At 37.8% G+C, this 24,144-nt stretch overlaps 1 protein-coding gene across 8 annotated transcripts in view; it reads right to left on the minus strand.

The window, feature by feature from the left end:
* The window catches only part of STXBP5L (syntaxin binding protein 5 like), a 199,625-nt gene that overhangs the window by 24,877 nt on the left and 150,604 nt on the right, over positions 1–24,144 (minus strand). For 4 of the 8 annotated variants that reach the window (XM_014957184.1, XM_014957186.1, XM_014957181.1 and 1 more), the window contains 2 exons: positions 23,906–23,971; positions 2,949–3,119 (listed from right to left, as the gene is read on the minus strand). In XM_014957184.1, the coding sequence (XP_014812670.1) occupies positions 2,949–3,119; positions 23,906–23,971 (237 nt within the window). Of the gene's footprint in view, positions 1–2,948; positions 3,120–15,721; positions 15,773–23,899; positions 23,972–24,144 lie in introns of all 8 variants that reach the window. The other 4 variants (XM_014957183.1, XM_014957185.1, XM_014957180.1 and 1 more) reach the window with 2 other exon arrangements.

Genomic DNA, 24,144 nt, shown 5'->3' on the forward strand with positions numbered 1-24,144 from the left:
TCATTTCACTGACCTTAGTAAGAATTGTAACACCAATTCAGTGACACCACTGACACTTTTAAATAGGGATTTTTTTAATGTCACTTACTTGAATTTACTCCATGTACCTGAAAGATAGTTAGATGACTATCTCTAGAATGAGATATACTTTCATATTAAACTCGAGAGGTATTATAATTAATGATGAACAACAGAAACTGAATCTTTCATGATATAGACACACAGAAAGCATCATCATGCCGTCGAAAGTATCACTGTGTTACTAAATGTTTTATACACAAGGGTCAGTTGGACCTTAGGGGGTTGTAGGTTCTGCCTGCCAGGGATCCTACTTATTGTGGGAGGATGGGAGGGAAAAAGAAAAGAAGCATAAAAGAATTAGGTAGTACCATGGCCCTGTTATCTACAAGTAGTGCTGGCATTGCAGCACTATCTGCACACAATTCCAGTATTCCAGTAGAGTTTGGTACTACATAGGATGAAGGAAAACACGCAGCAATAGAAACTACTGTGGCAGTGATATATTTTCCACCGAGAAAACATTATATGACAATGGTACTTACCATATTTGTATGGCGCATAAAGAGAGATAGATGAAAGGGTTATCTATAATCATCATCATAACTAACGCAGAGGAAAAAATGGTGATTATGCAGATGAAAACTGCCCTTATGCACAGGAATTTATAAACACCTCAGAGCTCTGTAAATTTGCTGCAGTACAGTGTTCACACAGGAGTCATTAATTAATCCAAGTTAAAACCAAAATTTATAGTAGGTTTAGTATTTTAACAGGATTACTTCTTATAACTGATTGCAGGATTACACTTTGCCATATGTTACACGAAGCTCCCAATGTGATTTAACATTTTTGCTGTTCAGCCAATGACATAATCTTTGAAGAATCTGTGATGTTGTAACGTTCTCCTAAAGGAGAGATGGTTGGATGGTCACTGAAGAAACAGCAATGTCAGTTGAAATGTTGCTACTCCCAAGTTTTTGACCCTGCTTCTCTGCAGAAGGTTAATACTTGTCCAGTAAAGTCAGAAAAATAGATCATGTGGGCACTTCTCATTTGCTTTAGTGCAAAGGGAGCTGGATAATGTAACCCAATATAGAAACCTGTTTAAGCTAAATGTTTCTGTACTTGAGCAGAAAGGGACAACTCAAAGGACCCCTTTTCCACCAGTATCTGTTCTAGTCTGATAGCCTCCAACGATGGGAGGTGACGTCTACCAGAGATCTAATGACACAGCTGGAAGATGGTAACACCTTCAGTGAGTGCAGCCGTTTTGCAGAGACCTTCTCACCATGCTTTCTCTGTTCTGTGTCCCATGGATGAATGTTATTAAGTGTTGTTCTAAAATCAAATGGAAGGAGCTGCTAGAGGACACTGCAACAGACTTTGCGATATCAGCTCTATTCCAGTCAAGAACATAATCTTGGAATCCTCTGTGCCAAATTAGGATGTTTTCTCATAGGGTCTCACACATGTAGGCACTATTTTTGTGATGTGTGATCCCCACAGCAGTTAGAAGCAAGGCCAAAAAAGATTTTGCTATTTTAGGTTATCATAAAGAAAAAAAACAACATTAAAGATTCTAGCAATTTTCCCTTAATAAAAAAGGTATTTGCATTAAATATACAAAATTAGACACTTTGAGTGATATAATTTCCCTTGTTCTGCCTCCATTAACAATCAGCAAAATTAGGGAGTACTGGTTCCAGCTGTAAATAACTTCTTTGTTGCAGACATCTTTGCCAGTGGGCAGGTTAGGATACAAATGCTCCTTGCAAGATAGAGGACTAGGGTCATGGTGTCGCCATCACCTACCACTTATATCATCACAGGGGGTTCAGGCCATGCTACAGCCCAGAAAATAGCCATTGGAGATCATTATCTCTTAGGCACTTAGGAGATAATTCTGCAGCTTGATTAAAATTCAAACCTGGATTTTTAAAATAGTTAATCGTCCAGATTAATTTACTATTAAATAGTAAACCCTATGATGTCTGTTGTTTAAATTTTTACCTATTAATAAAATGGAATACAACCAACACTACGCTCCTACACCATTTATTTTGATACTATTCTTTTTCAGTTTTTTATAGACTGAATCTTTTCACAGACAATGCATTGTCCTATTGCAGGAACACAGGGGAGCTAGAAGCCTGGGAGACAGGGGTCAAGGATACCAACAGCAGAGTGGGAACACTATCAAAATTGAAGAAAAACACATCAGCTGAATGCTTCTGCTTAGACAATCTGCAGTTAAATAGCTGGCACTGTTGAAATTAAAATGGACTTATTTTAAGTTTTAAGCACAATGTGTTGCCATAAGTGGTTGACTTTGTATCTCTCAGTTTCATCAAAACTCTGCACTCAAGTAGATCAAGATTTGAAGACTTTTCAAGCATTAAAGCAGGAAACTTATTATAAATAGAAAAAATTGATTGGATTATGTGCTACAATTTTACTGCAAATGGTGGCAAGGAACTGTGGAATTTTATAAAGTCTTCAGTACCAATAAATAAATAAAGAAATATACACGTGCAAAGCCTGAACGCACATTCTAAAAATATCTTACTCCTTTTCAGACTTGGTAAGTAGAGACAATGAGAGTTTAAAAGGTTAGTACTACTAGCCGTCACAATAACTACATAAGCTGCTATGAACAACTGCTTTTCCAGAACAAAGCACCTGATCCACAGGGGTGGGGAGTCAGAGTTTGGTGAGGTTCAGCAGACCGCATCCCTAAGGCAGCGCAGAGCTCAGGAGCAGGCTTGTTAGTAACAACACTAACACACAGGGGTTGTTCTAATTCTAAACAGTCAGATGAAGACAGCAGTTCAGGGCAATGACTAAGACAAGGATCATGCTAAACTTAATTGCTTTCACACCTGGTGAGAAATTCAGGAATACCTAACAAAATATTCATCGCCACCCACCTTCTGTGGTGACTGGGAGAGAAATTTCCATGCAGGCCGCAGACTGCGCTTTCCTGAAGGGGGGCCTCCCAGGCCCTCGACGGTTTGCTTTTGAGACATCTGCGCTGGAAAGTCGTTTTCCTGACCCGCAGCTCTGGGATGTTGGACTCGTACAGTGGCCGTTCACGTGATCTGGAAAGTGAACGCAAAAAGCCCTCAGTAAAGTGCCAGCTCCCAAAATTCAGGATGGAGGAGAGACGTACGTTCTGATACTTAAGAATGGGTTAAATCAAACCTTGTGAGGATAACTACTTATTTATCAACCCAGCATGTATATGTAAGAATAACTCACCATATCTTTAAGGTATACTTTGAAAAAAACCCAAGGGACATAGAACTGGTACACGTTCTTACAGCTGCAGATCCCACAGCATTCTGTTGACCTCTGTGAACAGGCAATTTATCAAGATACTGCTGCTAACAATGTCATCCCTGATGTTGTGTCTCCTAACAGATACCAAATATATTTGAAAACTATCTTTCCTTTTTGCTCTCATAAAGAACTGCAAGTGTAATTTACTACAGGGGAGAATTTAGAGCTAGACATCTTCCCTACCTGACTTGAAGCTTCATGAAACAGGCATCTAACTGCCACTATTTGGGATAATTATAAAACTAGCCGTAATACCGCTAGGTATTTTATTCTCTATATACCACAAATAGATTTATTTTACTGCTAAGGAAACTGCCTGCTGAACAATTGATTTGTCTGCTACAGATCTAAAGATACGAGGCTATGTCCTTGAACCCCTGCTGGAGGCCGTGGTCCATCAGCACAGCACATGCTGCGGTCTGATGGGGTGAGAAACAAAACATGTCTGCTTTAAACTCTGCCTACATTCATCAGTTCTTCGTTACTGGCAACAGGTCTTTAAACCACAACGATCCACTGATCAAGCCTTTGGTTAGAGTTCAGGGTGGGTTGGACTTGACTAGAAGACATTCAAGCGAAGAACTACTGAACACAATTTCCCCCTCAACTTATGAAAGGATAAACACCTAGGTATAATTGAATTATTTGTAGTCAGCAGGTAATTCATACTTATGAATTTAAGTAAACAGTAGGTAATAAGTGTAACAAAAATTCAGACTTATGCAAGCACACTGAATACTTCTATTCAAAACTATGGAAGCTCAATACCATAGGACACAATACCAAGGACAAGCTTGGAATTTCTCCCTTCATTTTAACTGTCAGGTTATTTGTATCTGAGAATCAGATTAGTTGTTAAGATTCTGTATATAAGTATCATATTTGGTTAACTGTCTTTGATTTCTATTGTATCCAAGGAAAAGGTGTTAACATACCATGATAAATTTATTTCTTGGTTACCATGCCATGATAGCTACATTTTACATAATGAAAAGCTATTTCTATATTCAGATAATAAACCAGATTCTATACTGAATAGAGCATATAGTGTGCTATTATATGTAGTCTTCCAATATGTAACTCATGTCCTTTCCATGTGAAAGCAGTTCAGTCCTAATGAACAAAATTGGAAAGAACTGTTTAGAATTATAGTTTAGAAAGCAATTTAGTATCTGTACTGCATAACAAGACAGCTCTGTAGGAGACACAACTTTCATGACTCTTATCATATTCTTAATACATGGCTATTAACCGAGCTAACAGCAGATATAAAACTGATATGGATGATTCATTCAACTTATAGTTAGGGAATTTTCCAAAATATGCTGGAACTATTGATATATTTCAGCAGAAAGTCCTTTGAGATTGGGGGCTTTGTTCAAGGGCACAGGCTGACTGCTCAACCTCAGCACCAGACACATCCTCATCCAGCTGCTTCCTTTCTTCAAAATTCAGTTTGTGTGAAGGAGTTTCAGCGTGATATCTAATTATCTCCAGGGGGATCCTACGAAGTGGTGAGGAACATAACAGAGTGAAAAAGAATCATGTTCTATAGAAACACCAACAACATTTGTGAGTCGCTTTCCCTGAGCATCGTACAGAACGGGCACAATTCATCTAACCCCCCATTCACGTTTAAGAAAAACGCTGCTATGTTTCTTTTAGTATGCTTGCTTGTCTCAGTCACCTACAATGACCCAAATTAAACACAAACCATGAGTAGGATCAGGCACCTAAATCCCTTTAGTTGTTTCGACAACGCCTTTCCAAATAAGCAAGGCCAATTCCCGCAGAGAAAAAAAATCAGGCCTCATCCTAGAAGGTGCAGGGATATCCCTTCAAGTACTGAAGTTGGTGAAATGTTAGTGAGTCCTAAGACAATGACCAGAAGAGGGATTTTAGGGATCAGCTACACACTTTTCTGTATTTTAACACTGTTCTTTTCTTCTGATTAGATACGGTTATTTTTTAAACGTATACAACAAGGAGCAATGCCGCCCTTCAAACTTTAGTAAAAACAGAAAGACACCGTATAAAGATTGATATAATTATGGAAAGTTTGACTGCAACGTTTTTGCTGAGAAGCTGATAGGAAACAAGCAGATAAAGACCACCCAAATTACGAGGAAATTCTATGTGTGTATTTTAAAAATTAATTTCTCACAGTTTTTATGGTATAAGCTCAGTGATACAAGACGTTTCTAAAGAATGTTTAAGTGCTGTTTTAGAAAGGCCTGAAAATAAATGAAGTGTGCAAAAAAATGGTAAGAAAAAACAATACTAGCACAGTGCACTTTCTAAGGGAGACTGAGAATGCTATCACCCTTTGTCAAAATGACTGCAGTGATTTATAGCCCTCTGAGACCCGAGTCACCCGATCCTCCTCTGCCATGACAGATGTCTTCCAATCACCCCAAAGAACAGACAGAGGAGACTTGTAAAAACCTGGGTTTTTTTCGAGCTTTGTTTGATTTGTCAGGAAGAGCGTTTTATCTTTCTTTCTTGCTGGCTTACTGCTTTTGTCATGTGGTCACTGGGGCTATTCTCATACCAGAAATATTAATTAACACTGAGCACCAGTTGATACCAGAGACATTAACACTGGTACTTAAGAAGCAGTGCATGGATTGCTCTGTGCTGTTGACACAATAGTGCAACAGCTCCTAATTCTCTCTTCTGGGCAAGGCAGAAAATAGTTGCCTGGGGAGAAAGCACTCCACAAAAAACCCTTCTCTTTTCTACCCCTTTTCACCACATTTGCCATCGCCTCCTATCCCTTCCCATGGGTGCTGCTGCCCATGAGGCCAAGGGAATAAGCATTATACTTTCTAGTGCTCCTTGATTCCAGCAGCATGTACCAGAGTTACTAATGCACCACATTTGGGCACCCTGGCTCAGCCAAGCTTATCTTTGAAGCAGTCCCCAGAATGCTTAACAGCCATCCTACTCTGCCAGGGCAGCAGCCTTTTCTCCTGTTTGTGGATAGTGAACTAAACAGCCAGGGCTCGGTTTGTAGCTACTCTGTTCATTAATTTAAAAACATAAGGCTCATGCAAGCCATTGGAAGTAATCATAGCAGATTACCCCATGCTACAATACATTAGTCCATTTTATACTGATTTAACTCCACTGATTTAATAAAGCAGACAGTAACAAATTACATCCAAGATCTATTAAAATATATAGACGAGAAGTTCATGACAAAATTCTCTGATGTTCTCCACACGCTGCTCCTACAGTGCAGGTCCTAGTTGTTTGCCTTCACCTGGGCTCATGGTGTTACCCACATGAATTAAAAAGGCTTTAGCTATCCCTGCTACCAAACAGTAGCACCGTTCAGTGCAGCGTGCATGCCAAAAACTGCATATAAAACAAAACAGAACTGTCCTGGATGGAAGGCCAGTGTGTCACAAAAAATACCAGGGAGACGATGAGACTAAGAACTGAAGAAGTAATATTAGTTACTGTGAACTTGATCAAACTACTGAGAGATGCCTTCTGAGAGATGCAACGTGCAACATGACAGCAGCAAGCCTGCTGGAGAGCCTCAAATTTAATCTAATTTTTTTGAGGAGTATTACACAGACAGGAAGTGTATTATATATACACATGCTGATTTTAATTAACACACAGTAACATGTACAGATTACACAATCTGTCTTGTCATATAATTGTTTTAAACTACTTGGTGACCTCTGCAAAAAGCAAAAGGAACCAGTGATTTACCAGTGAAAAGCTGAACCCTTGTGAAAACCAAATGTATTAAAAATGTTGGTAAGAACAGAGAAATGTGCATTTGCAGTTGCTGCCTAGAAAGTTGTGCTACACTAGACATAACAAATAATAATAATAAAAAAAAAAATCAACCTTTTTTTTCCAGTTCTAACAAAGGGATAAATTCACACAGAAGAAACTAGCTGAAAACCAGTTCTTACTAACGATCTGAGAGAGGTTGAGAACAAAAGAATTTAAATACGACTGATTAGAAGGATTATAATATCATCCTAAATTGTAAGGAAGTAATCAATAAAAGAGCAGGCAAGAGGACCAGAAAGAGATGCTTTAATACGGAGCAGAAAGAACCTGAAAAACGAGTCCCAGAGAATCCCTTGAACAAATGTTGAGGAATACAATCTCTGCTGTTAAAGGGAGGAAAAGTCCATCTGTTTCCACTGGGGGATTTTTGTGTTTTATCAATAAATTAGATTTGGGGTAATGATTATGGGTGTGACTAACCTTTTTTTTTTTTTTTCAATTATACTTGAAGGAAAAACCCTTACAAAGCCAGGATCACAATTTTCTCTTGGTACAGTTCTGTCAACCAGGCAAGAGAGGAGGTGTGAGCCCCAGCAGAAGAGGTTAGAATAGATGTACTGCCAGCAAAATTGTATATTTACCATCATGTCTTCATCAGTTTGAAGAAGAAGGATGAATTGCCCTATTGACATACTGCTAGTACATTGAGGTCCACACTAAGAATATAATGTGCTGTCATTTTAACATACTGCCTGTGCAATATAATGGTATTCTTATTATGGTGGTGAACTCCTATCATGTGCTTGATCCTAGATATTGTCAATTTTTTGAAAGCGGGGTGAACAGATTTATTTTTCAGAGAAATAAAATACTGTGAAGTGGTTGAAAATGTTAAGCATGTTATCACTGACAGAGCCCCTTTTAAAACTAGTATTTTTGCCTGCAGTTATGAACGATGAAACCAAAACGCAAAATAAACACTATGCAAATGAAGAACAGTAAGAAGATATGTCATAACATCACCACCTCTATATTATCATATCTGAAAAAACAAACTTGGTAGTGCAAATCTAAAAACAAATCTACCTTTGTTTCCTGAGAACAGTGGGAAAATTTTGGACTACTTGGATCTAACTCTGCTCCTCAGACTCCTCTGCTGAATTACTAGTGATCATGGACTGACTATTGGACTGACTGTCTCAAAAAGTACACAGCACTCAGTGTGCCTCAACAGAATAATGTAACATGAATTGTTGCTATGCTTTGTGCAATAAACAGGAAAACACAGACAGAAAACTTGATGTAATTCTGAAATGTAAACATGAAACATGATACATTCTGAGCTGTCCAGAGGACAACACTGAAATAAGCAAGTAGAGTGGATGAACAACAAGACTAATGAGGATATCAACAACTAGTACTGAACACCTCTTATTAGTATTGCCCCTGCATTTTCAAGATGGGAAAATCTGGGTTTAATTCTCCATTTTTGAAAATAAAAAAATTCTTCAAAGAGGTTGGACTGGAAACATTTTTTCAACTTGAACATGATAAAAATAAAGCATGACACATGAGCTGGAGAGTTTCTAAACAAAACTTCCCATCTGAAATGAATGAACAAAATATAAAATATTTACAACAAAATTCTTTTTAGTCTATTCTAACAAGATTCATCCCTTGATTTTTCCAAAAATCGTTGTTTTTAACTAGAGGTAAGAAATAATTGAGCTAGCACCACTCCATAAATGCTAACGTGCTTGCAAATACTCAACAGAAAAAAGGCAGAGACATGGTCAAATAAGGCATTCAGAATATTATTAAGTTTACACATAAATTAAATTCTATGCAGCAATCAAAGAATTTAAAAAAAATCCAAGTCTTTCCAAACTTGTTAACATTATGCATTGTAGATTTTTGACAGATTTCATACCAACTTATTGTAATAAATAAATAACAATTGTTCATTCTTATTTTAATGTTTCAAAACCATATTTTACAGTTTATAACTTCTGATTTAGAGTTCTTATTTATCCTTCTTTTTTTGTCTGTTGGTTGTCAAAATAATTATACATGGAAAATTATTACTTTCTAAATATTCTGCTTGTACACGCAGGTGAGTTACTAAGACTCTGGATGTTGCTTTAAGTCCAAACAAGGAGATAGGATCATCTGTCTCATGCCTACGTCTCTGTCTACAGATGACCATCTGTGTGAAAGCTTGATCCCAATCCAAGTCACTTAGTATAGAGGATCTCTGGGTCCTGTCATGTCTGAAATATCTATATGTAGCCCCAGATTTTGAGTGCTGGAGAGTATTACAACCTGAGAAGCATACAGAGACCGTGGAACAGAAGAATTCACAGATTCAACAGAGTTGGAAGGGACCTCTAGAGATCATCTAGTCCAACTCCCCTGCTAAGCAGGATTGCCCAGAGCACAACACAAGAATGTGTTTGCATTGCTTGAAAGGAGTGGAAAATGACTTACCTTTGAGAGGCCTCAGTAAGGAACTCTTCTTTAAGTAAAAATAGAGAACTTAGGAACAGTGACTATCTATTACATTGTGAGCCTAACAGTTGCATATCATCTTACTATTATCAACTCTTAAATATATGATGATCTTTACTGCTTGTTTTGTTGTTTCAGCTAACAAATTGTACTGCCTTTTCTTCATGACTACATTTAGCTGTATCAGTTATAAACATTTTAGCTATTGTATCATTTTGATAATTTAAAGCACTTACCTTTCCTTTAAACTACTTGCTTCTTAAGTCTCCCATGTAGATCAGGTGGGTTTTTTTGGTTGGTTGGTTGGTTGGTTGGTTGTGGTTTTGTGTTTTGTTTTTTTTTTTTTTCCCCTGGAAGCATTATAAATCACAACACACCCCCTTTCTGCATTTGAAAGATAACCACACACCCCATGCTTGTTGTGCCTCAATAGCTAACAGAGTTAACTTGCTGATCAGCTCTTTCTGCTTTTTATTCTGGCTACTTGGACTGGCAGAGTGCTCATGTATCTATTAACATAGGTTCTCTTTTAAAAATACTTGACCATTTAATTAAGGACAAAAGTGGTGATGTCATACACCTGATCTTCAGCAGATGAAAGAGACTTTTGTCTAGTAGGGTCCTAGCTACCGAACATCAAAATTCAAATCTGAAATGTGAATTGCAGAGAGGCCAAACGTTTAAAACCATTTCTGTAAAAGTGAAAGCCTTTAGTCCAACTCACAATGCTTTTCATCTTAATAGTGATCAAACATGTAGCAAAAAAGGCAAACTGCATCCTTCACAGAATGAGCAAGAGCATAGCCAGCAGCTTGAGAGATCTAATAGTTCCCTTCTGTGTGGTGCTTGTCAGGCTGCATCTCAAGTCCTGTGATCAGTTTTGGGCTCCCCATTACAAATAAGATATTGACATAGAGGAGTGAACTCAGCAGGGCTCCACCAAGCTGGTAAGGGAGTTGGCAGATGTGATGTAAGAGGAGAGGCTGAGAAATGGGGTTCGTTTTAGTTTTAAGAAGGGAAGACCCAGGGGAGACCTTATTGCTGACCGCAACTACCTAATCTGAGTACACAGAGGAGATAGAGCCAGACACTACTAGGAGGTGTACAGTGATCAGATGAGAGGCAAAACACACCACTTGGAACACAGTCAGATATTAGGAAAAGCTTTTTTCCTGTGTGGATGAACAAACAGTGGCAGAGGTCGCCCAGAGAGGTAGGCAATCAAAACTCAGCTGGACACTGCCCTGACCTACCTGGTCTAACTAGACCTGCTTTGAGCAGGGTGATGGCCTAGACAACCTCTAGAGGTCCCTTCCAACCTTAATTACGCTGTGATTCTAACTTCAAGCAGAGTTCAGATGATTCCTCAGTTCATCTGGTATTTTCAGACTGAAAAATGAACAGAAATGACTCTACCATTCTGGAAGGAGACACACACTGGACCACCACCACTGGTCCATAAAATCCTTTGCATGTAAAAATACATATAATTTTCAACGTATATTGCCAAATAATTCAAGAAAAGCATTGTTAAAGTTGGATGTCTGAATTGCCTTTTCTAAAAACATCAGACCAAGGAGGAAAGCAACTCATATAATTTCAAATTTTCTGTAAACAGAATTACAGATCTGGAGCCAGAAAAACTATTATAGAATGCTACACTTAAAATCTACTCGTTTGACCAATGCTTCAGTAAACAAAATCAGATTAAAAGCTTCAAAATTTTGCCAGTGCCTAACGTGTGCTGTAAAGTACTTGGAAAAGGTAAAGCAAGAATTGCTGTAATCCCACTGCTCATCCTTAAAATAAAAATGAGGTCTTGTTTATGATACTGGGGTCCTGTTTCATAGGCTTGAGAGCACCCAGGAAGTAACACTTCCCTTGCAATGAAATACAAAGGCATTGAATGGTGGATGTTTTCATATTATAATCCTATTGTGATGTGCATAAACCTTTAAGGAAAGGAAAATCAAACAGATTCCACTAACCTCGTACAAAATGGAGTATAGAATTATAACCAAAATTCCTTTGTCTGATCTCTACAATTGTGTTTTATGAAGCCAGAATTAAAGTGTTTGGGCCTCTGCATCAGAAGATATTTCTAAGATTCTTGGGGGGAAAAAAAAAGTGAGCTTTGTCTAGTTTTTCACTGTTGTATTAAATGGGAATAATTAACTCTGACCTGATAAAGAATTCATTCATTGCCTATAAATATCTGCAGAAACCATATGAAATTATATAAATCTTTTGAAGATCACAGCTTAGCAAGAGGAAACAAAAGATGTCTGTCTCTATTTGCATATTCTTTTTTTCTTTGGCTAATAAAGTCTAGGTGATAGCATACATTCACACAGTGAAACCATCTGTTCATAGGAATTACATAAAAATTAGCAGTTACTGAGTATCTCCATCTTTAGTTAGGACTTCTGTCTACTCCCTGTGATCACCTGGAAACTTTGATCAGATGAAATGAGCAGAAATACTTCCAAAAAACCCAAACAAGCTGATGCTTGTGCCTGGTGAAGCAATTCATATAAAAGCAGTTGTATGTGTCTGGATATATCCCAGATTCTCCACTTGATTAAATGAGATTAGGATTATCCCCATAATTCATTTTACTGCAACAGCGCATGGAAATGTAGATGATATTTTCATAAAACTTTGGGAAACAGTATGAGGTTCAAAAATAAAGATGATACCATCATTCAGAGCTGCTTCTGAGGGATAACTGGGAAAATCTGCACTATATGCAATGTTACATCTTCCTTCTGGCCAGCTCTAATAAACATTGGGTTACTATAACCTGCTAAAACTATAAAAAAGTTTCAATGTATCCCCACATATGGCATATTCTCACATTTCTGTGTGGAGAGATGGCATCATCACCACAGGTGACAAGTTCTTCAGCAAGGACAGATAATAATCGTTACACCAAAATAAAAAATGCTAAGGTCAACAAAATTACCAGTCATACAAGGGTGAAAATGGAGTCCCAAAGTACCTTTAAGTTATGAAAACCCTGACAAGGTTTAACCAGAACACCCTCCATCATCAGATCATACATTATTCCCTTAAATGCTAGCAAACTACTCCCCAAGCAATTCTCAGTACTGGCAACACCTCCACCTGAAATAGATTTAACTTCTACTTAACCTCTACTATTACAATTCAAAGCAAAGTGAAAGCAAGGACATTACATGAGCCAGATCCTAAGAAGGGCGCAGAACTGTAAGCTGCCAAATGCTAATGTATTTCCCAATTAGCTGCAGTCGGTGGGGAGAGTAGGCGATGTATCAGCACTCTATGAAAAGCTATGAGCCAGAGAAAATGGGATGGATGTACAATATCTTATAATTTGAAAGCGAGGACCTGAATATCTTTAAAAGAAGTGTGGGCCAGAGCCTGTTGTTATACCCTGAATATTTAGACTATGGGTACAATCTCAGGCAACAGCCAAAGAGTGGAAAAATGATCTCTAAGAGCTCTGCCAATGTATCCAGGACATTTTGGAGCAGAAATAAATGAAATGCAGACATTATTCTTCACCGTTTCCAGGAACAATCATCAAAATTTAGGTCCCTACATTGAGAAAGAGAGGTTTTTTTCCAGCCTGTTGTAAACGAAGCAATCTATAATTCAGCACAGAATAATTAACAGGAACCTTCTGCTCTTCTAAAACAGTCATGAAGGAGAACTGAATCAAGGTTTTTGTTTGTTCCGTGGTTTTTTTTAACCTTCCCCTGCAGGTGATTAGCCATGAGTATCTGCCACCTTATGCATTGAATGCTGCTTCCACATGCTTTATCCTTAGCAAGCCACCAGGGTTCTTGGTAATATGAGTACAGAGTATCCAATAGTTGTGGCAGTAACAACAAACAGGATGCTTAAGTGACAATTTGATAATACTTTTTGGTCTGTAATAGGTTTTGAAATTAATGGAATTACACTAGTCTCTCCAGGTTGTTGAAACAAACCTTCTTAGTTTTACTTTATACTTAACTTGTTCTACATTATTAAAAAATAATGAGTACGGGTAAACAGAGGAATGGTAGAAACATCACTGTTTTGAAATCAAAATCGCAGACAGGATTATGCATTCCGTTACTCTTCAAACTTCCCTACGTATGTCATACATTTAATATGGATAACCATGCCTCCTATGCTCTTAGGTTGAATTTGCTTAACTTTTACAGCTTTCCTTTTGTATATAATCCTTACTGCTCCCCAGTCCTTGGCGCTTTGTGAGTGTGGGTTTTTTTGTTTTTTGTTTGTTTGGGGGATTTTGGTATTTTTTTTGATACAATTTGTCAATATATTCTAGGCAATGCTTACAATATTGTCCATCTCCCAGCACGATTACAGGAATGCTGATGGTAAGGTAGTTTTTTTCTCTAATATGTGACTTTAAAAGTTGTCAGTCTCAAGATGTTGAATAGAATTAAATCTTAATACTGATTATTATACAGTAAAGCCCTCACCATTCTAGTTACATTGATTTGTATCTTATTTTTCTAAAAACCTACAAATCCAGCCTTGCACACATCAAATTTATCTTTTTCTTGTGTTACAATTCAGGATTTCATTCCACTTCATAGAGAATGGCCTTCAAGATTATATATTTTTAATAATGCTAACAAAAAGAAGTCTGATCTGTAGAATATGGTTTAGCCTTACCTATGGCTAGGCTATGGTTAGCCTACCCTATGGCTATTTTGATATTCTATGTATTCACCTTCCCTCTTAATAGCAGCCCATTTATTTTGTGATAAATACTAATTTATAAAGGTTAATTAGTGATATAAATTAAATTAATTTAGTGTAAAATACTAATTCTACAGGTCTATAACTGCCTACATCACTCCTTTTACCTTTTTTGAATATTATCAGTATTAGAATTTTCCACTCCAAAATTTTTGGGGTGCATTCCTACATTCCTAGTTTCTCAAACATCACTGTTAATGATGGAGTAAGTTATTTCAACTAAATTACTCTGTACACTGAAGCCTGAACAATCTGGATTGAATTTCCCAATGATTTTTCAATATTTATTTACTTAATCTTTAATCAGGAGCTATTAGCAGTTTTCCAAGTTTCTCAGTCATTTATAATGTGGAAGACATATTTATTCCCCTGACTTTTGCCTTGGGGAACAGTGCTACACTGGTTAATACATGCACATGATTCCTAGTGACAGAAATTAAGTTCAGCTGCATTATGCAAGGATGTGATCCAACTTTAATTTCTATCTCTAAAAAGACACTCAAAGTAATGAGGCATGGCTACACAGCTTTTTCAGTCATCTTACACAAGAAACTTCCCATGAGAGCAAAACTAGAAAGGACTCCTTGAGACTGAGAATATTTAAAGATAATTATAAAAATCCTTGAGTGAACCACACATTCCAGCCCAAACGCCAGGAGCAATCCCCTTTATGTGGATATTTAAGAGGGCATGATCTGCCCCAAACACTTTTAGGTTATGCAAGATGTTGAATTTTCATTTTAGGTTTTTTTGAGGTGAGATTTCTGCTCTCACTTACTATGCATTTCCACTGAAATATTAAAGAAGAGCCGAGAAAAAGGTTAGAGCAAACTGCACTTAACAGTTGGCTGAGGTAAGTCTCAAGGAGAGGATTGAGACACAAATGACTGATTTCTGATCTGACTTCTGAGAAGTTCAAAGACATCATAAAATATACATGTTCAATGGTCTTGTCACCGTTGTGGCACAGAATCTGTACATCAAATAAAGAAAACAGACTAGCGCATGCATTGGGTGTTATAGGCAGAGATAAACATCACAGAAAACCAGTTAGAATGGCTCAAGTATGTCAAAAGTTCTAGAGCCTTTTCATAATAAAATATTACACACACAGTGTGTAATGACTGGCAAAATGTGTCTACATGAAGTAAATGAATAGTAAACAAGCAAAATGCCGAGAGCTGCCAACAGAACTGTATGGGTTAATAGGTGGTTTTTAGAAAGCCTTTTCAGACAAAGCCTCCAAGGTTATTGTGTTATCTCATGAATCAGTTGGTAAAATGTTTTGCCAATGAATGTAAGGAAGTTTAAAGCTGTTGGCTTTTGCCTACCGTACCAAGATCAGTCTTAAGATCTGTTGGCAGACTTAACTTTCTTGATCCTTTAACTGAAACAACAGAAAAAGGAGAAAGGCAGTTGTTAATAAGTAAGAAAGAAAAAGGAGCGAGGGAAAACAACATGCCATCTTCTGATTAATTCCATGTTGCAATTTTGTAGCACTTCTTAAAATCAGCATATTACAGCAGAATTACGGTTTAAATATTTTTGTGTACACCATTCAGCAAAACAAATGTAACTGAACAAAGAAGCACTGGAAAAAACATTACTCCAGCTCTCAAGAAGTGAATGGTGCTTTACACAGCTTTGGCTGTGTGCTGCAATATCTTACCTTGTGATGACAGGAATGATAAAAAAAAAAACACAAATGAGATTAAGGCAAATATTGCAAATGCTGGTTATGCAGCATATCACAAATATTTAAACACCTGGAAACCAATTTAATAAGTGGGTGCAATGAAATTATGAGTTCTGATGACATCATACCTCAAGATACCATTTGAAAAAGAGAGGGCATATTGTACAGGTAATGGAGACAGAACACACTATTGTACTATTACGGAAAGGAAGACATATTGCACAGAAACGAAATACGGCAGCTTCAGGATAAAATGTGGTGTTATCTAGACATCAAAATATTGCACTCAATTTACTGAAGATTTAATTATCTGTTGTGTTCCAATTATGCAACAAAACTAGGATTTTGCTTCTGTTCAAAAATGTTTCCATTTCCTTACACATGAGCACATTTTTAAACCATGAATACCAGAGAACTGAAATGAAGCATGTCTTGTAGCAGTCAAAACAGCATTAAATTTATTAAAAGAATGCCTTAAGAAATCTTTTATTAATTATTCAGAAGACTTAATTTCCAATAGGATTCTTTCATTTTGCATTCATTCAGTATTTTTTCCACATTGTTTTCTGGTTTTTACCCCTTACCTATGCGGTCTGTTAATAGAAGTGAACAATGAAGTATTTCTCAGCTAACTATTATATTTCAAATGAAAGCCCCACAAGGTAAGTGTCACAGTGACAGGAACACTGGGACATACAAATATAAGGAACAAGTCCTTTGTAATTACTGTTTAGTAAGCTTTTAGGTCAGAAGGATGCCCCAGACAGCAACTTACCATCATTTTAAGTCACAGAGACCCTAAAAAGAAATTCTGTTGCACTTTTTTTGCAGTGTCATAAACTACAAAGCCTGCAATATGGCAGAATATAACATCAGCTGGCACCTATGCTAGATGTTTTTCTTTCGTTATTCAGGGAAGAGTAGGGGAGGCCTTCAGGCTCTTGAGCAACATTTTGGTATCAGTAGAACCAGCATAGCCCTCCCAGTAATCCATTTCTAGCTGTCACTTTAACTGGATGCTTTGGGACAAGATGAAGAGATCTCTTCAGATCAACCCAACATCAAAATACACATCACTAACACCACTACATGAAAATTCTCCAATTTGTATACCAAGCGTTAGGATCCTACATCCCTTTTAGGTATTCACACAAAGGACAGTTTTGATTTTCAGAAGAGCCTTTTAAAAACATTCCATTTATCTGAGCAGCTGTCATACGCTCTCTCAGACCGTGAACGGAGGACACTGCTCCAGAAAATCAGTGCTTTGCTATGGAGAAACAGAAAGAAGCATCACTTGTGATATAATCTCCTCTAAACAAAAGGACAACATCTGGCCCAAACAGCCTTCTGAAAAAATATCATTAATTCCTAAGGAAGATTGTGGGACACTTTACTAACAGACTAGGATCTAGATTAGGGTAATTAAGAGATGATATAAAACCGAGCTGCATTTAACAGTAAGAAGCTTCATTAGTGCTGTCAGGGAGGCTTTGAGCTTTGCAAAGTGGTGGTTTAACCTCTTCTATTTCTGTGTTACAGATGTTTCTGTATAACAGGAATTACATGTCTTGTGTTAACACCACAGCTGTTCCCAAATTGTGGTATATATGTCTGAACTGCAAGACGGCAGAAATAGCTCCCAACTATTTGCGTGCAGGCTCACACAACACATGCAAAGTATGCACTTTCTGATTCCTCTGAAGGACTCTAAAAAGGCTTGATTTGGGAGCTGCCACAGCTGCTCACAGACAAAATAGACACACCACACTGAAGGCTGCAATCTAACACAGTCTCAGGATGCTGAAGGGACTGAGGATAGGGAAGGAGTTTACAACTGATGAGTTGGTTTAGGGGTACAAGGTTAGAGTAGGGGGCTAAAACACAAAGGAGACACGTAGCATCAGGGAACCAGGAGTTACTCCTACCACCACCTCCACCACCAAATGTGGAAATTCTTGGTGTAGGACGTGACTGTGCTAGAACACAGCATTGGACCACTGTCAATAGACAAAATAAGGAACTGGTTGGTTTCATGCTTTACTGTGATTAAAGCTGTACACATTACTTTCTTTTTAACTATTAAACTAATCAGAACTTGCATATTACTATGAAACATATTTTATATACCTAAATCATGTGTAGTTTACTATCTCTACACTTAGAGGAGGATCACGCATGTAAACCTATCTTTCTGTGAAAGAGCCTTTGAAAACCAGTTTAATTTAAGAACAAAGTAGAATATCAAGAGGCTAGCAACATTGTTTGTCACCGTTGTTTGTCTGGTATGGCCTGGAAGCTAGCTAAACCAAGCACCCAGGTCTCCTGACTGGACAACGTCCTAGCTTGTAGCCATGTGGTTCCTATCAGTCTTTCAACGAAACACCAAGGCACAACCAACAAACAAATGTGCTCTCACAGCTATGACATTTGGTGATGTGTTTCCCTCAGCTGTTACAGCAGGACTTTAGTCAGAGAATTTCATATTGTTCAAAATGAAGGCGACTTCATACAGCTCTTTTCCTATTAGGCAGCTTCTACCTGCATAATACTTTGGAGTATCAGCCCCTATCTCTTTCTACATGGATTTAAGAGTCTATTATTTAGATAGCCACTTGGACAAGGTACACAGTAAGGTCCTGAAGGTTTGGCTCTTGGTGCTCAGACCAATGTACTCTGGCCCTCTTCCTTTGGTGGCCTCAGGCAGCACTTTGAGGTGGGAGCTGCTTTCAAGCTGAACCTAATTCTCACCCCTGCCCTGAGCTACAGCTGCTGCTGCATTGCTGCCATTCCTGTGCCTGCTCATGGCCCTGCTGATCCAGGCCTGGACTTACAGACTGACCTTCACCCCTTTCCCTAGACCTGCTTGGCAACCACCAGGCTGTGCCTGACCCTGCTCACCATCTCCAGAGCTGTCCTGCTCCCTTGCTTAACTCTGTCTCCTCGGTCCATAGGAGCTTCTGGCCCCTGTTGCTGAGCTCAGGACCCCCTTGAACCCTGAGCAGGGCTGCATGGGGGCTGTCCCCACTGCTCTCTCTGAGCCAAACACCATGGCCCAAACCCAAGTCCCCATTTCCTCCCTTCTGCCAGCTCATACTGCTCCCTGTTCCTTGCTAATCCCTTCTCAAGATCTTCTGCAAGCACAAATTCACTTGATCAGAACTCCCCCACATATTGGAAAGAGTGATAAAATGCACCTCGTGTTCATAGTGCAGGAGCTAAGCTCTCTTTAACGATTAATTTGCCTTCTGACTAGTAAACACACTTTTAAATACAAATCAGTAGGAACGGTTATGCTGGGAATATTATCAATACCTGAATTTCAAAAGAAATTACATTCTATGCCTTCCACACACACAAAATGTTTTGAAACATTTACTTTCTTGTTTGTCTTCCGTGAGAATATAATTTTCAAACCAAGTCAAATCTCTTGAGCTACTTTGCAGTTCCCCACAAGTTAAAAAAGAGCCCCTGCTATATAGTTAATAATATTATTCTTGAAATACAACTATGTAAAAACGTTTCATGTAGGAAAGCGGGAGTTTGGCACGGCCTGGGCCCAATCCCAGCAGATTTAACCAGTGGAATGAAACAGTAAAGCAGCACTTGGAAACCACAGCACATACAAAACCTCACCATCTTGCCATTAGAGACCTGTTCCAAAGCTCATGGGAATCAATTGTGGAAATCTTTACATAGCCTTCTCTAAGCCCTGTAGTTTTAAGCGTATTTTGGATGCGAGCTCCCAATTTGAAGGAGATTTCTTCAGAAAAAACACAAGCACACTTTCATTTTAGAAGTCACTCACCTACACGCGGACCAATGAAATTCTTTCTTTCTGGTCTCTGAAAGAAGTCTAAACTGCCCATTGCATCTGACACAACAAAGTTCAATGACCTCTCAAATATGCATTTTCTTGTACTCCCAGTGTATTCTCAACTACATGCTTCAATATGAAGCTGCACATAAATGGCCAAAGCAGTAATGGACATATATTATATAATTACGTATATTATATATATTCTATTCCTTAGAGTCCCTGAATAAATTTTCCTAATGACATGATAAAAAATAAACTTTACAGGAATGGGTACTGTTCTATAATACATTATATAGTCATTAACTCCACCATTGGATGTAGCACCATTTACATTATGAGTACTTCTCAGGCCTCAGTGTTTTTTATTTTGTTTTAGAGCTACTGAGCTCTCACATGCCATTACACACTGAATGTAGTAAAAAGCCCTAAGTTTTGACCTCAAAATCACAAACAACAATAAAAATTCAGCTTAACTTTCTCTATTGAAAGAATATGGCATGCATGAGTAAGAGTAAGATAGTCTGATGGTATTGAAAAATCCTGATTGCCAATGTTCTTTATATGATTTGAGGGTTTTTTTAAGCCAAATACAATTATATGGCATGCCATGCTGCATCACTGTTCTTATGAAACAAGCTTTATATAGATAAGTGTTTTGTTTCTTTATTTTAAAAGATTTTTATTCCAGTTTTTAATGAAGTTATTCTACATGCATTGCTATATCTGGAATGTATTTTATTTACAGTGGAAACTGCCACCACTCAGATTTTCACAAATAAGCAGAATCCTTCAAATGGCTTTTTAAAGTTTTTGTCTTCCTGTACAGTATTGAAAATTCATCCATATGGTATTTAAATACTAATTTAATTAAAATAAGATACCAGTAATTAAGGAAGATTATTCCTCTCCTCTGTCTACCATTCTTAAAATGCAAGGTTGGTATTTCTTTACTTGCTGCTACCACCTGTGTGGCACTGTGAATTTCAGAAAATTTTTAATCAAATGGTTTAATGTCATGTTCCGGTCTGAAACGCATTCAGAACAGGAATCTGATTTTTCAATTACATTTTCTGCAAAGCCATGCTTTAGTAAATAGTGCAGGAGGAGCACCTGAAAAGACAGTCTTGTGAAACAACTTTAAAAACATTGCTTAATGGAAGAAGTTGGATTTGTGCTGAATTAGAAACCAGCCCTGCATATAAAATAAGGAGTATTCTTCACCACTGAGTCTGACACAAGAAAAAGAAAGAACAAAGCTGAATTACCGAGCTGACCTAGGCTGGCTCCGCAGAAGCTTAGTCAGAGGTTAAAATAATGACAAGAAGTAGGGTGTTACAGGCAAAATACCTTTTTCAGGGAAACCAAGAAGGTTCAGGCAGTCTAAGTAATGTCCAGGATCAGGACCAAGAGAGGAGGAGGGAGGAGATTTATCCAGTTCTCCAAGAAGCCTTTATCAACACTGTTCTTATGAGCATAACTGGAACTGAAACCTGCCTAATGGCTCTCTTAGATGTAAAACTTTCTGCATCTACATTGGGAATTAGTGTGCTGGAGGGATTCTTCCTAGGCATTGTTTTGGAATCTCAAAGTATGCATGTGAGCACATCAATGTTGTTCCTCAAATCGTTCCCTTTCTGATGGAACTGAGGATGAAGTTACTCGCCAGTGTGCCATCATGTGTGTAGTGTTTGTCATGTAGACTACTGTCCTTCAGGTGTTTGCACTTTGTGTATGCATTTTGGATACTCTGGGCCAGTAACTGGCATGAACTTCACTGCCAGGTGAAGAACCGATGTCGATGTGTTCTGGCAACCCTAAAGTATTGCAGCAAATCAAAATCCATTCCTTCTTTCTTTGCAACCTCTTCAGTTGGTGATGTAGTCATACCCACTAAGACCTTCGCTAGGCAGCAACTTCTATCAGTTGACTCAGCAGCCAAGTGTACTTTCTGTTTCTGCTAAATTTCTGAAGGATAAAGTCTTGGCCTATCTTCAGCAGAGGAATGTGGTCACTGCTCTTACAAACAGAGACATCATGGGACTCTACAGAGTACAGCACATTCCATTATGGAGCTTGTGCGCCATGAACTTTAAATAGATCAAAGGCAAGATTGGAAGAAGGATCCTTCCTGACAAATCCATAACTGCACAGATCAATTAGTTGTGTTCTATGAGAAAGAAACATTAGCCAGAGCAAAGCCAGAGCAAAGGCTGATGTAGCTGTGAGGCTGTGCTGACAAGCACGAGGTAGTTCTGCTCCCAAGTTCTTGGAGGTTGCAATTTTGAGGTCAGTTACTCCAGATGATCAGACTGGATTTTTCCCAGTATCAGAGCAGGTAAGCCAAACCAAAATTATTTTAATTTTGCAGTAATTAAAAAAAAAAAAGTATCATTCACAGTAGAAGTAACTTCTATTTTAAAAAGCAGTTAATGCTAATAATAGTTACTGCCTACAAAATTGCACCTGATTTGACATTTTAAAGATTCAAATATAGCTTGGAAAACAACATGGAAGGGCTGAAGTAGGAAACATTCATAAATGTGTCACATTTTCCCTACAAAATCGTCTCCAAAACAGAAATGCAGAAGAAAGTTTGAAGCACATTATCTTAAATTTATCTAAAATAGATATTTTTCATCAATGGCAGAATGAAAAATGGAAGTTAACTGCAGAAGAAGTAAGGTGCTATAGGAGTCACTCATGGTTACTAAACTAAGCATATGCACATATGTTTACCAAGTCAGTGATCTCTTAGTTTTCAGTAAAAAGAAGAAGAGAGTTTGTAGCTCATTTCTGGAGAGAAGATCAAAAGGACAAATCCTAGCAAGCCACACAATAAATAGTCTAATTATTCCGAGTTACCAACTGTTTTAAAGCCCATATCATGAATTTCTGAGGTACACTTCAAGAGTTAAGAGCTCCTAGTGTTATACCGGTATTATTATAGCCTATTTCAGTTTGATATTCCCATGTCTACAGAATTTGGGTTACAAATAGTACAAGGAAATACATGATTTCTAAACAGCTATTTTATTTTAGTTCTTGATGTGTCACAGAAACACTTTTATTAGTTTCAACTTTTTGCAAATTACTGATTAGTGGCTTCCATTCAAGATTATTATGCCCTGTTGTAAAATGTGAAATAACAGAGGATTTGAGTAACATATTTGCGGGAATTTGTTACCGTAACTAAGGAAAAAACCAGAAGCAGGTAGTGTCTGTCAATACTTACCAAACTACAACGAAAACTGATGCATACCACACGCAAAATGAATGTTTCACAGCTACCCTCCTTATTTTCCATCACATTTAAAAGTCAGCTACTAGAAAACAGCTCTAAGCAAGGATCTTTAAGACAGTGAACTCACATTAAAGAAATCAATGCAGATTAGGCACTTGCAGAAAAAGTCTCTAGGAATAAGATGAACTCCACCCTCTGAAGGACTATGGGTAAAATGGGGAACATTTATAAATTTTTAAATGGCCAAAATTTCACTGCTGGGTCAAAGTGGTTGATAAGCAAATATTTTTATTTGAGGTTATTCTTCCATTGCAAGTTGCATAACTTAGGCACTGCTGGGTTCTAATAGTTAATATTTACCATCTCCATATTGCTGTTTTTCAAATAATTTCTCTACATGCACATATGCATTCTATATATATAAAATTAGAAGAACTCCCTACTGAAAAAAGAAAGAAAGCCTTTTTAGAAAACAGAGAAACAAGCCTCTAGTAGGAGGATATAGGAAAATACCTGCACGATGTTGTTAATTCAGATGTTTTCATGCTCTTCACCTCAAGATGCACCACCTACAGTTATATTTTTTTTTTTTAGGTAAACAGACGTAGGATTTCACTGTGCTGTGTAATAAGCACGTCTCCAGTAATTTCTTCTCTTTGGAACTGTAACTATGCGCTTCACTTCTTAGGGATTAATGAGACACAGTGATGCATGACATGAATGGCTTATACAGACTGCAGGAAGAGAAGCCAATCACCTTTACCTGAAGTGGGAGACTTGCAACGCTCTAGCTCCAGGGAAACTGGACTGTCACTGAGTTCAGTCAGGCCTGAAAAAATGGAGTTGAAAAGTTAAGTTACAATCTAAAAGGGCATGCTTCAACTTGCTTGGTTGATGATGTTCTGCACTTGAAAATCAATTTGGAAAAAGGAATGGTGTGAAATGCAAGGGAAATATCTATTTCAGATAACTGCAGTTATCAGGCTGTCACTGCAGAAATTT

The sequence above is a fragment of the Calidris pugnax genome, unplaced genomic scaffold (assembly GCF_001431845.1).
Source record: "Calidris pugnax isolate Ruff unplaced genomic scaffold, ASM143184v1 scaffold225, whole genome shotgun sequence".
In the NCBI taxonomy this organism is placed as follows: Eukaryota; Metazoa; Chordata; class Aves; order Charadriiformes; family Scolopacidae; genus Calidris; species Calidris pugnax.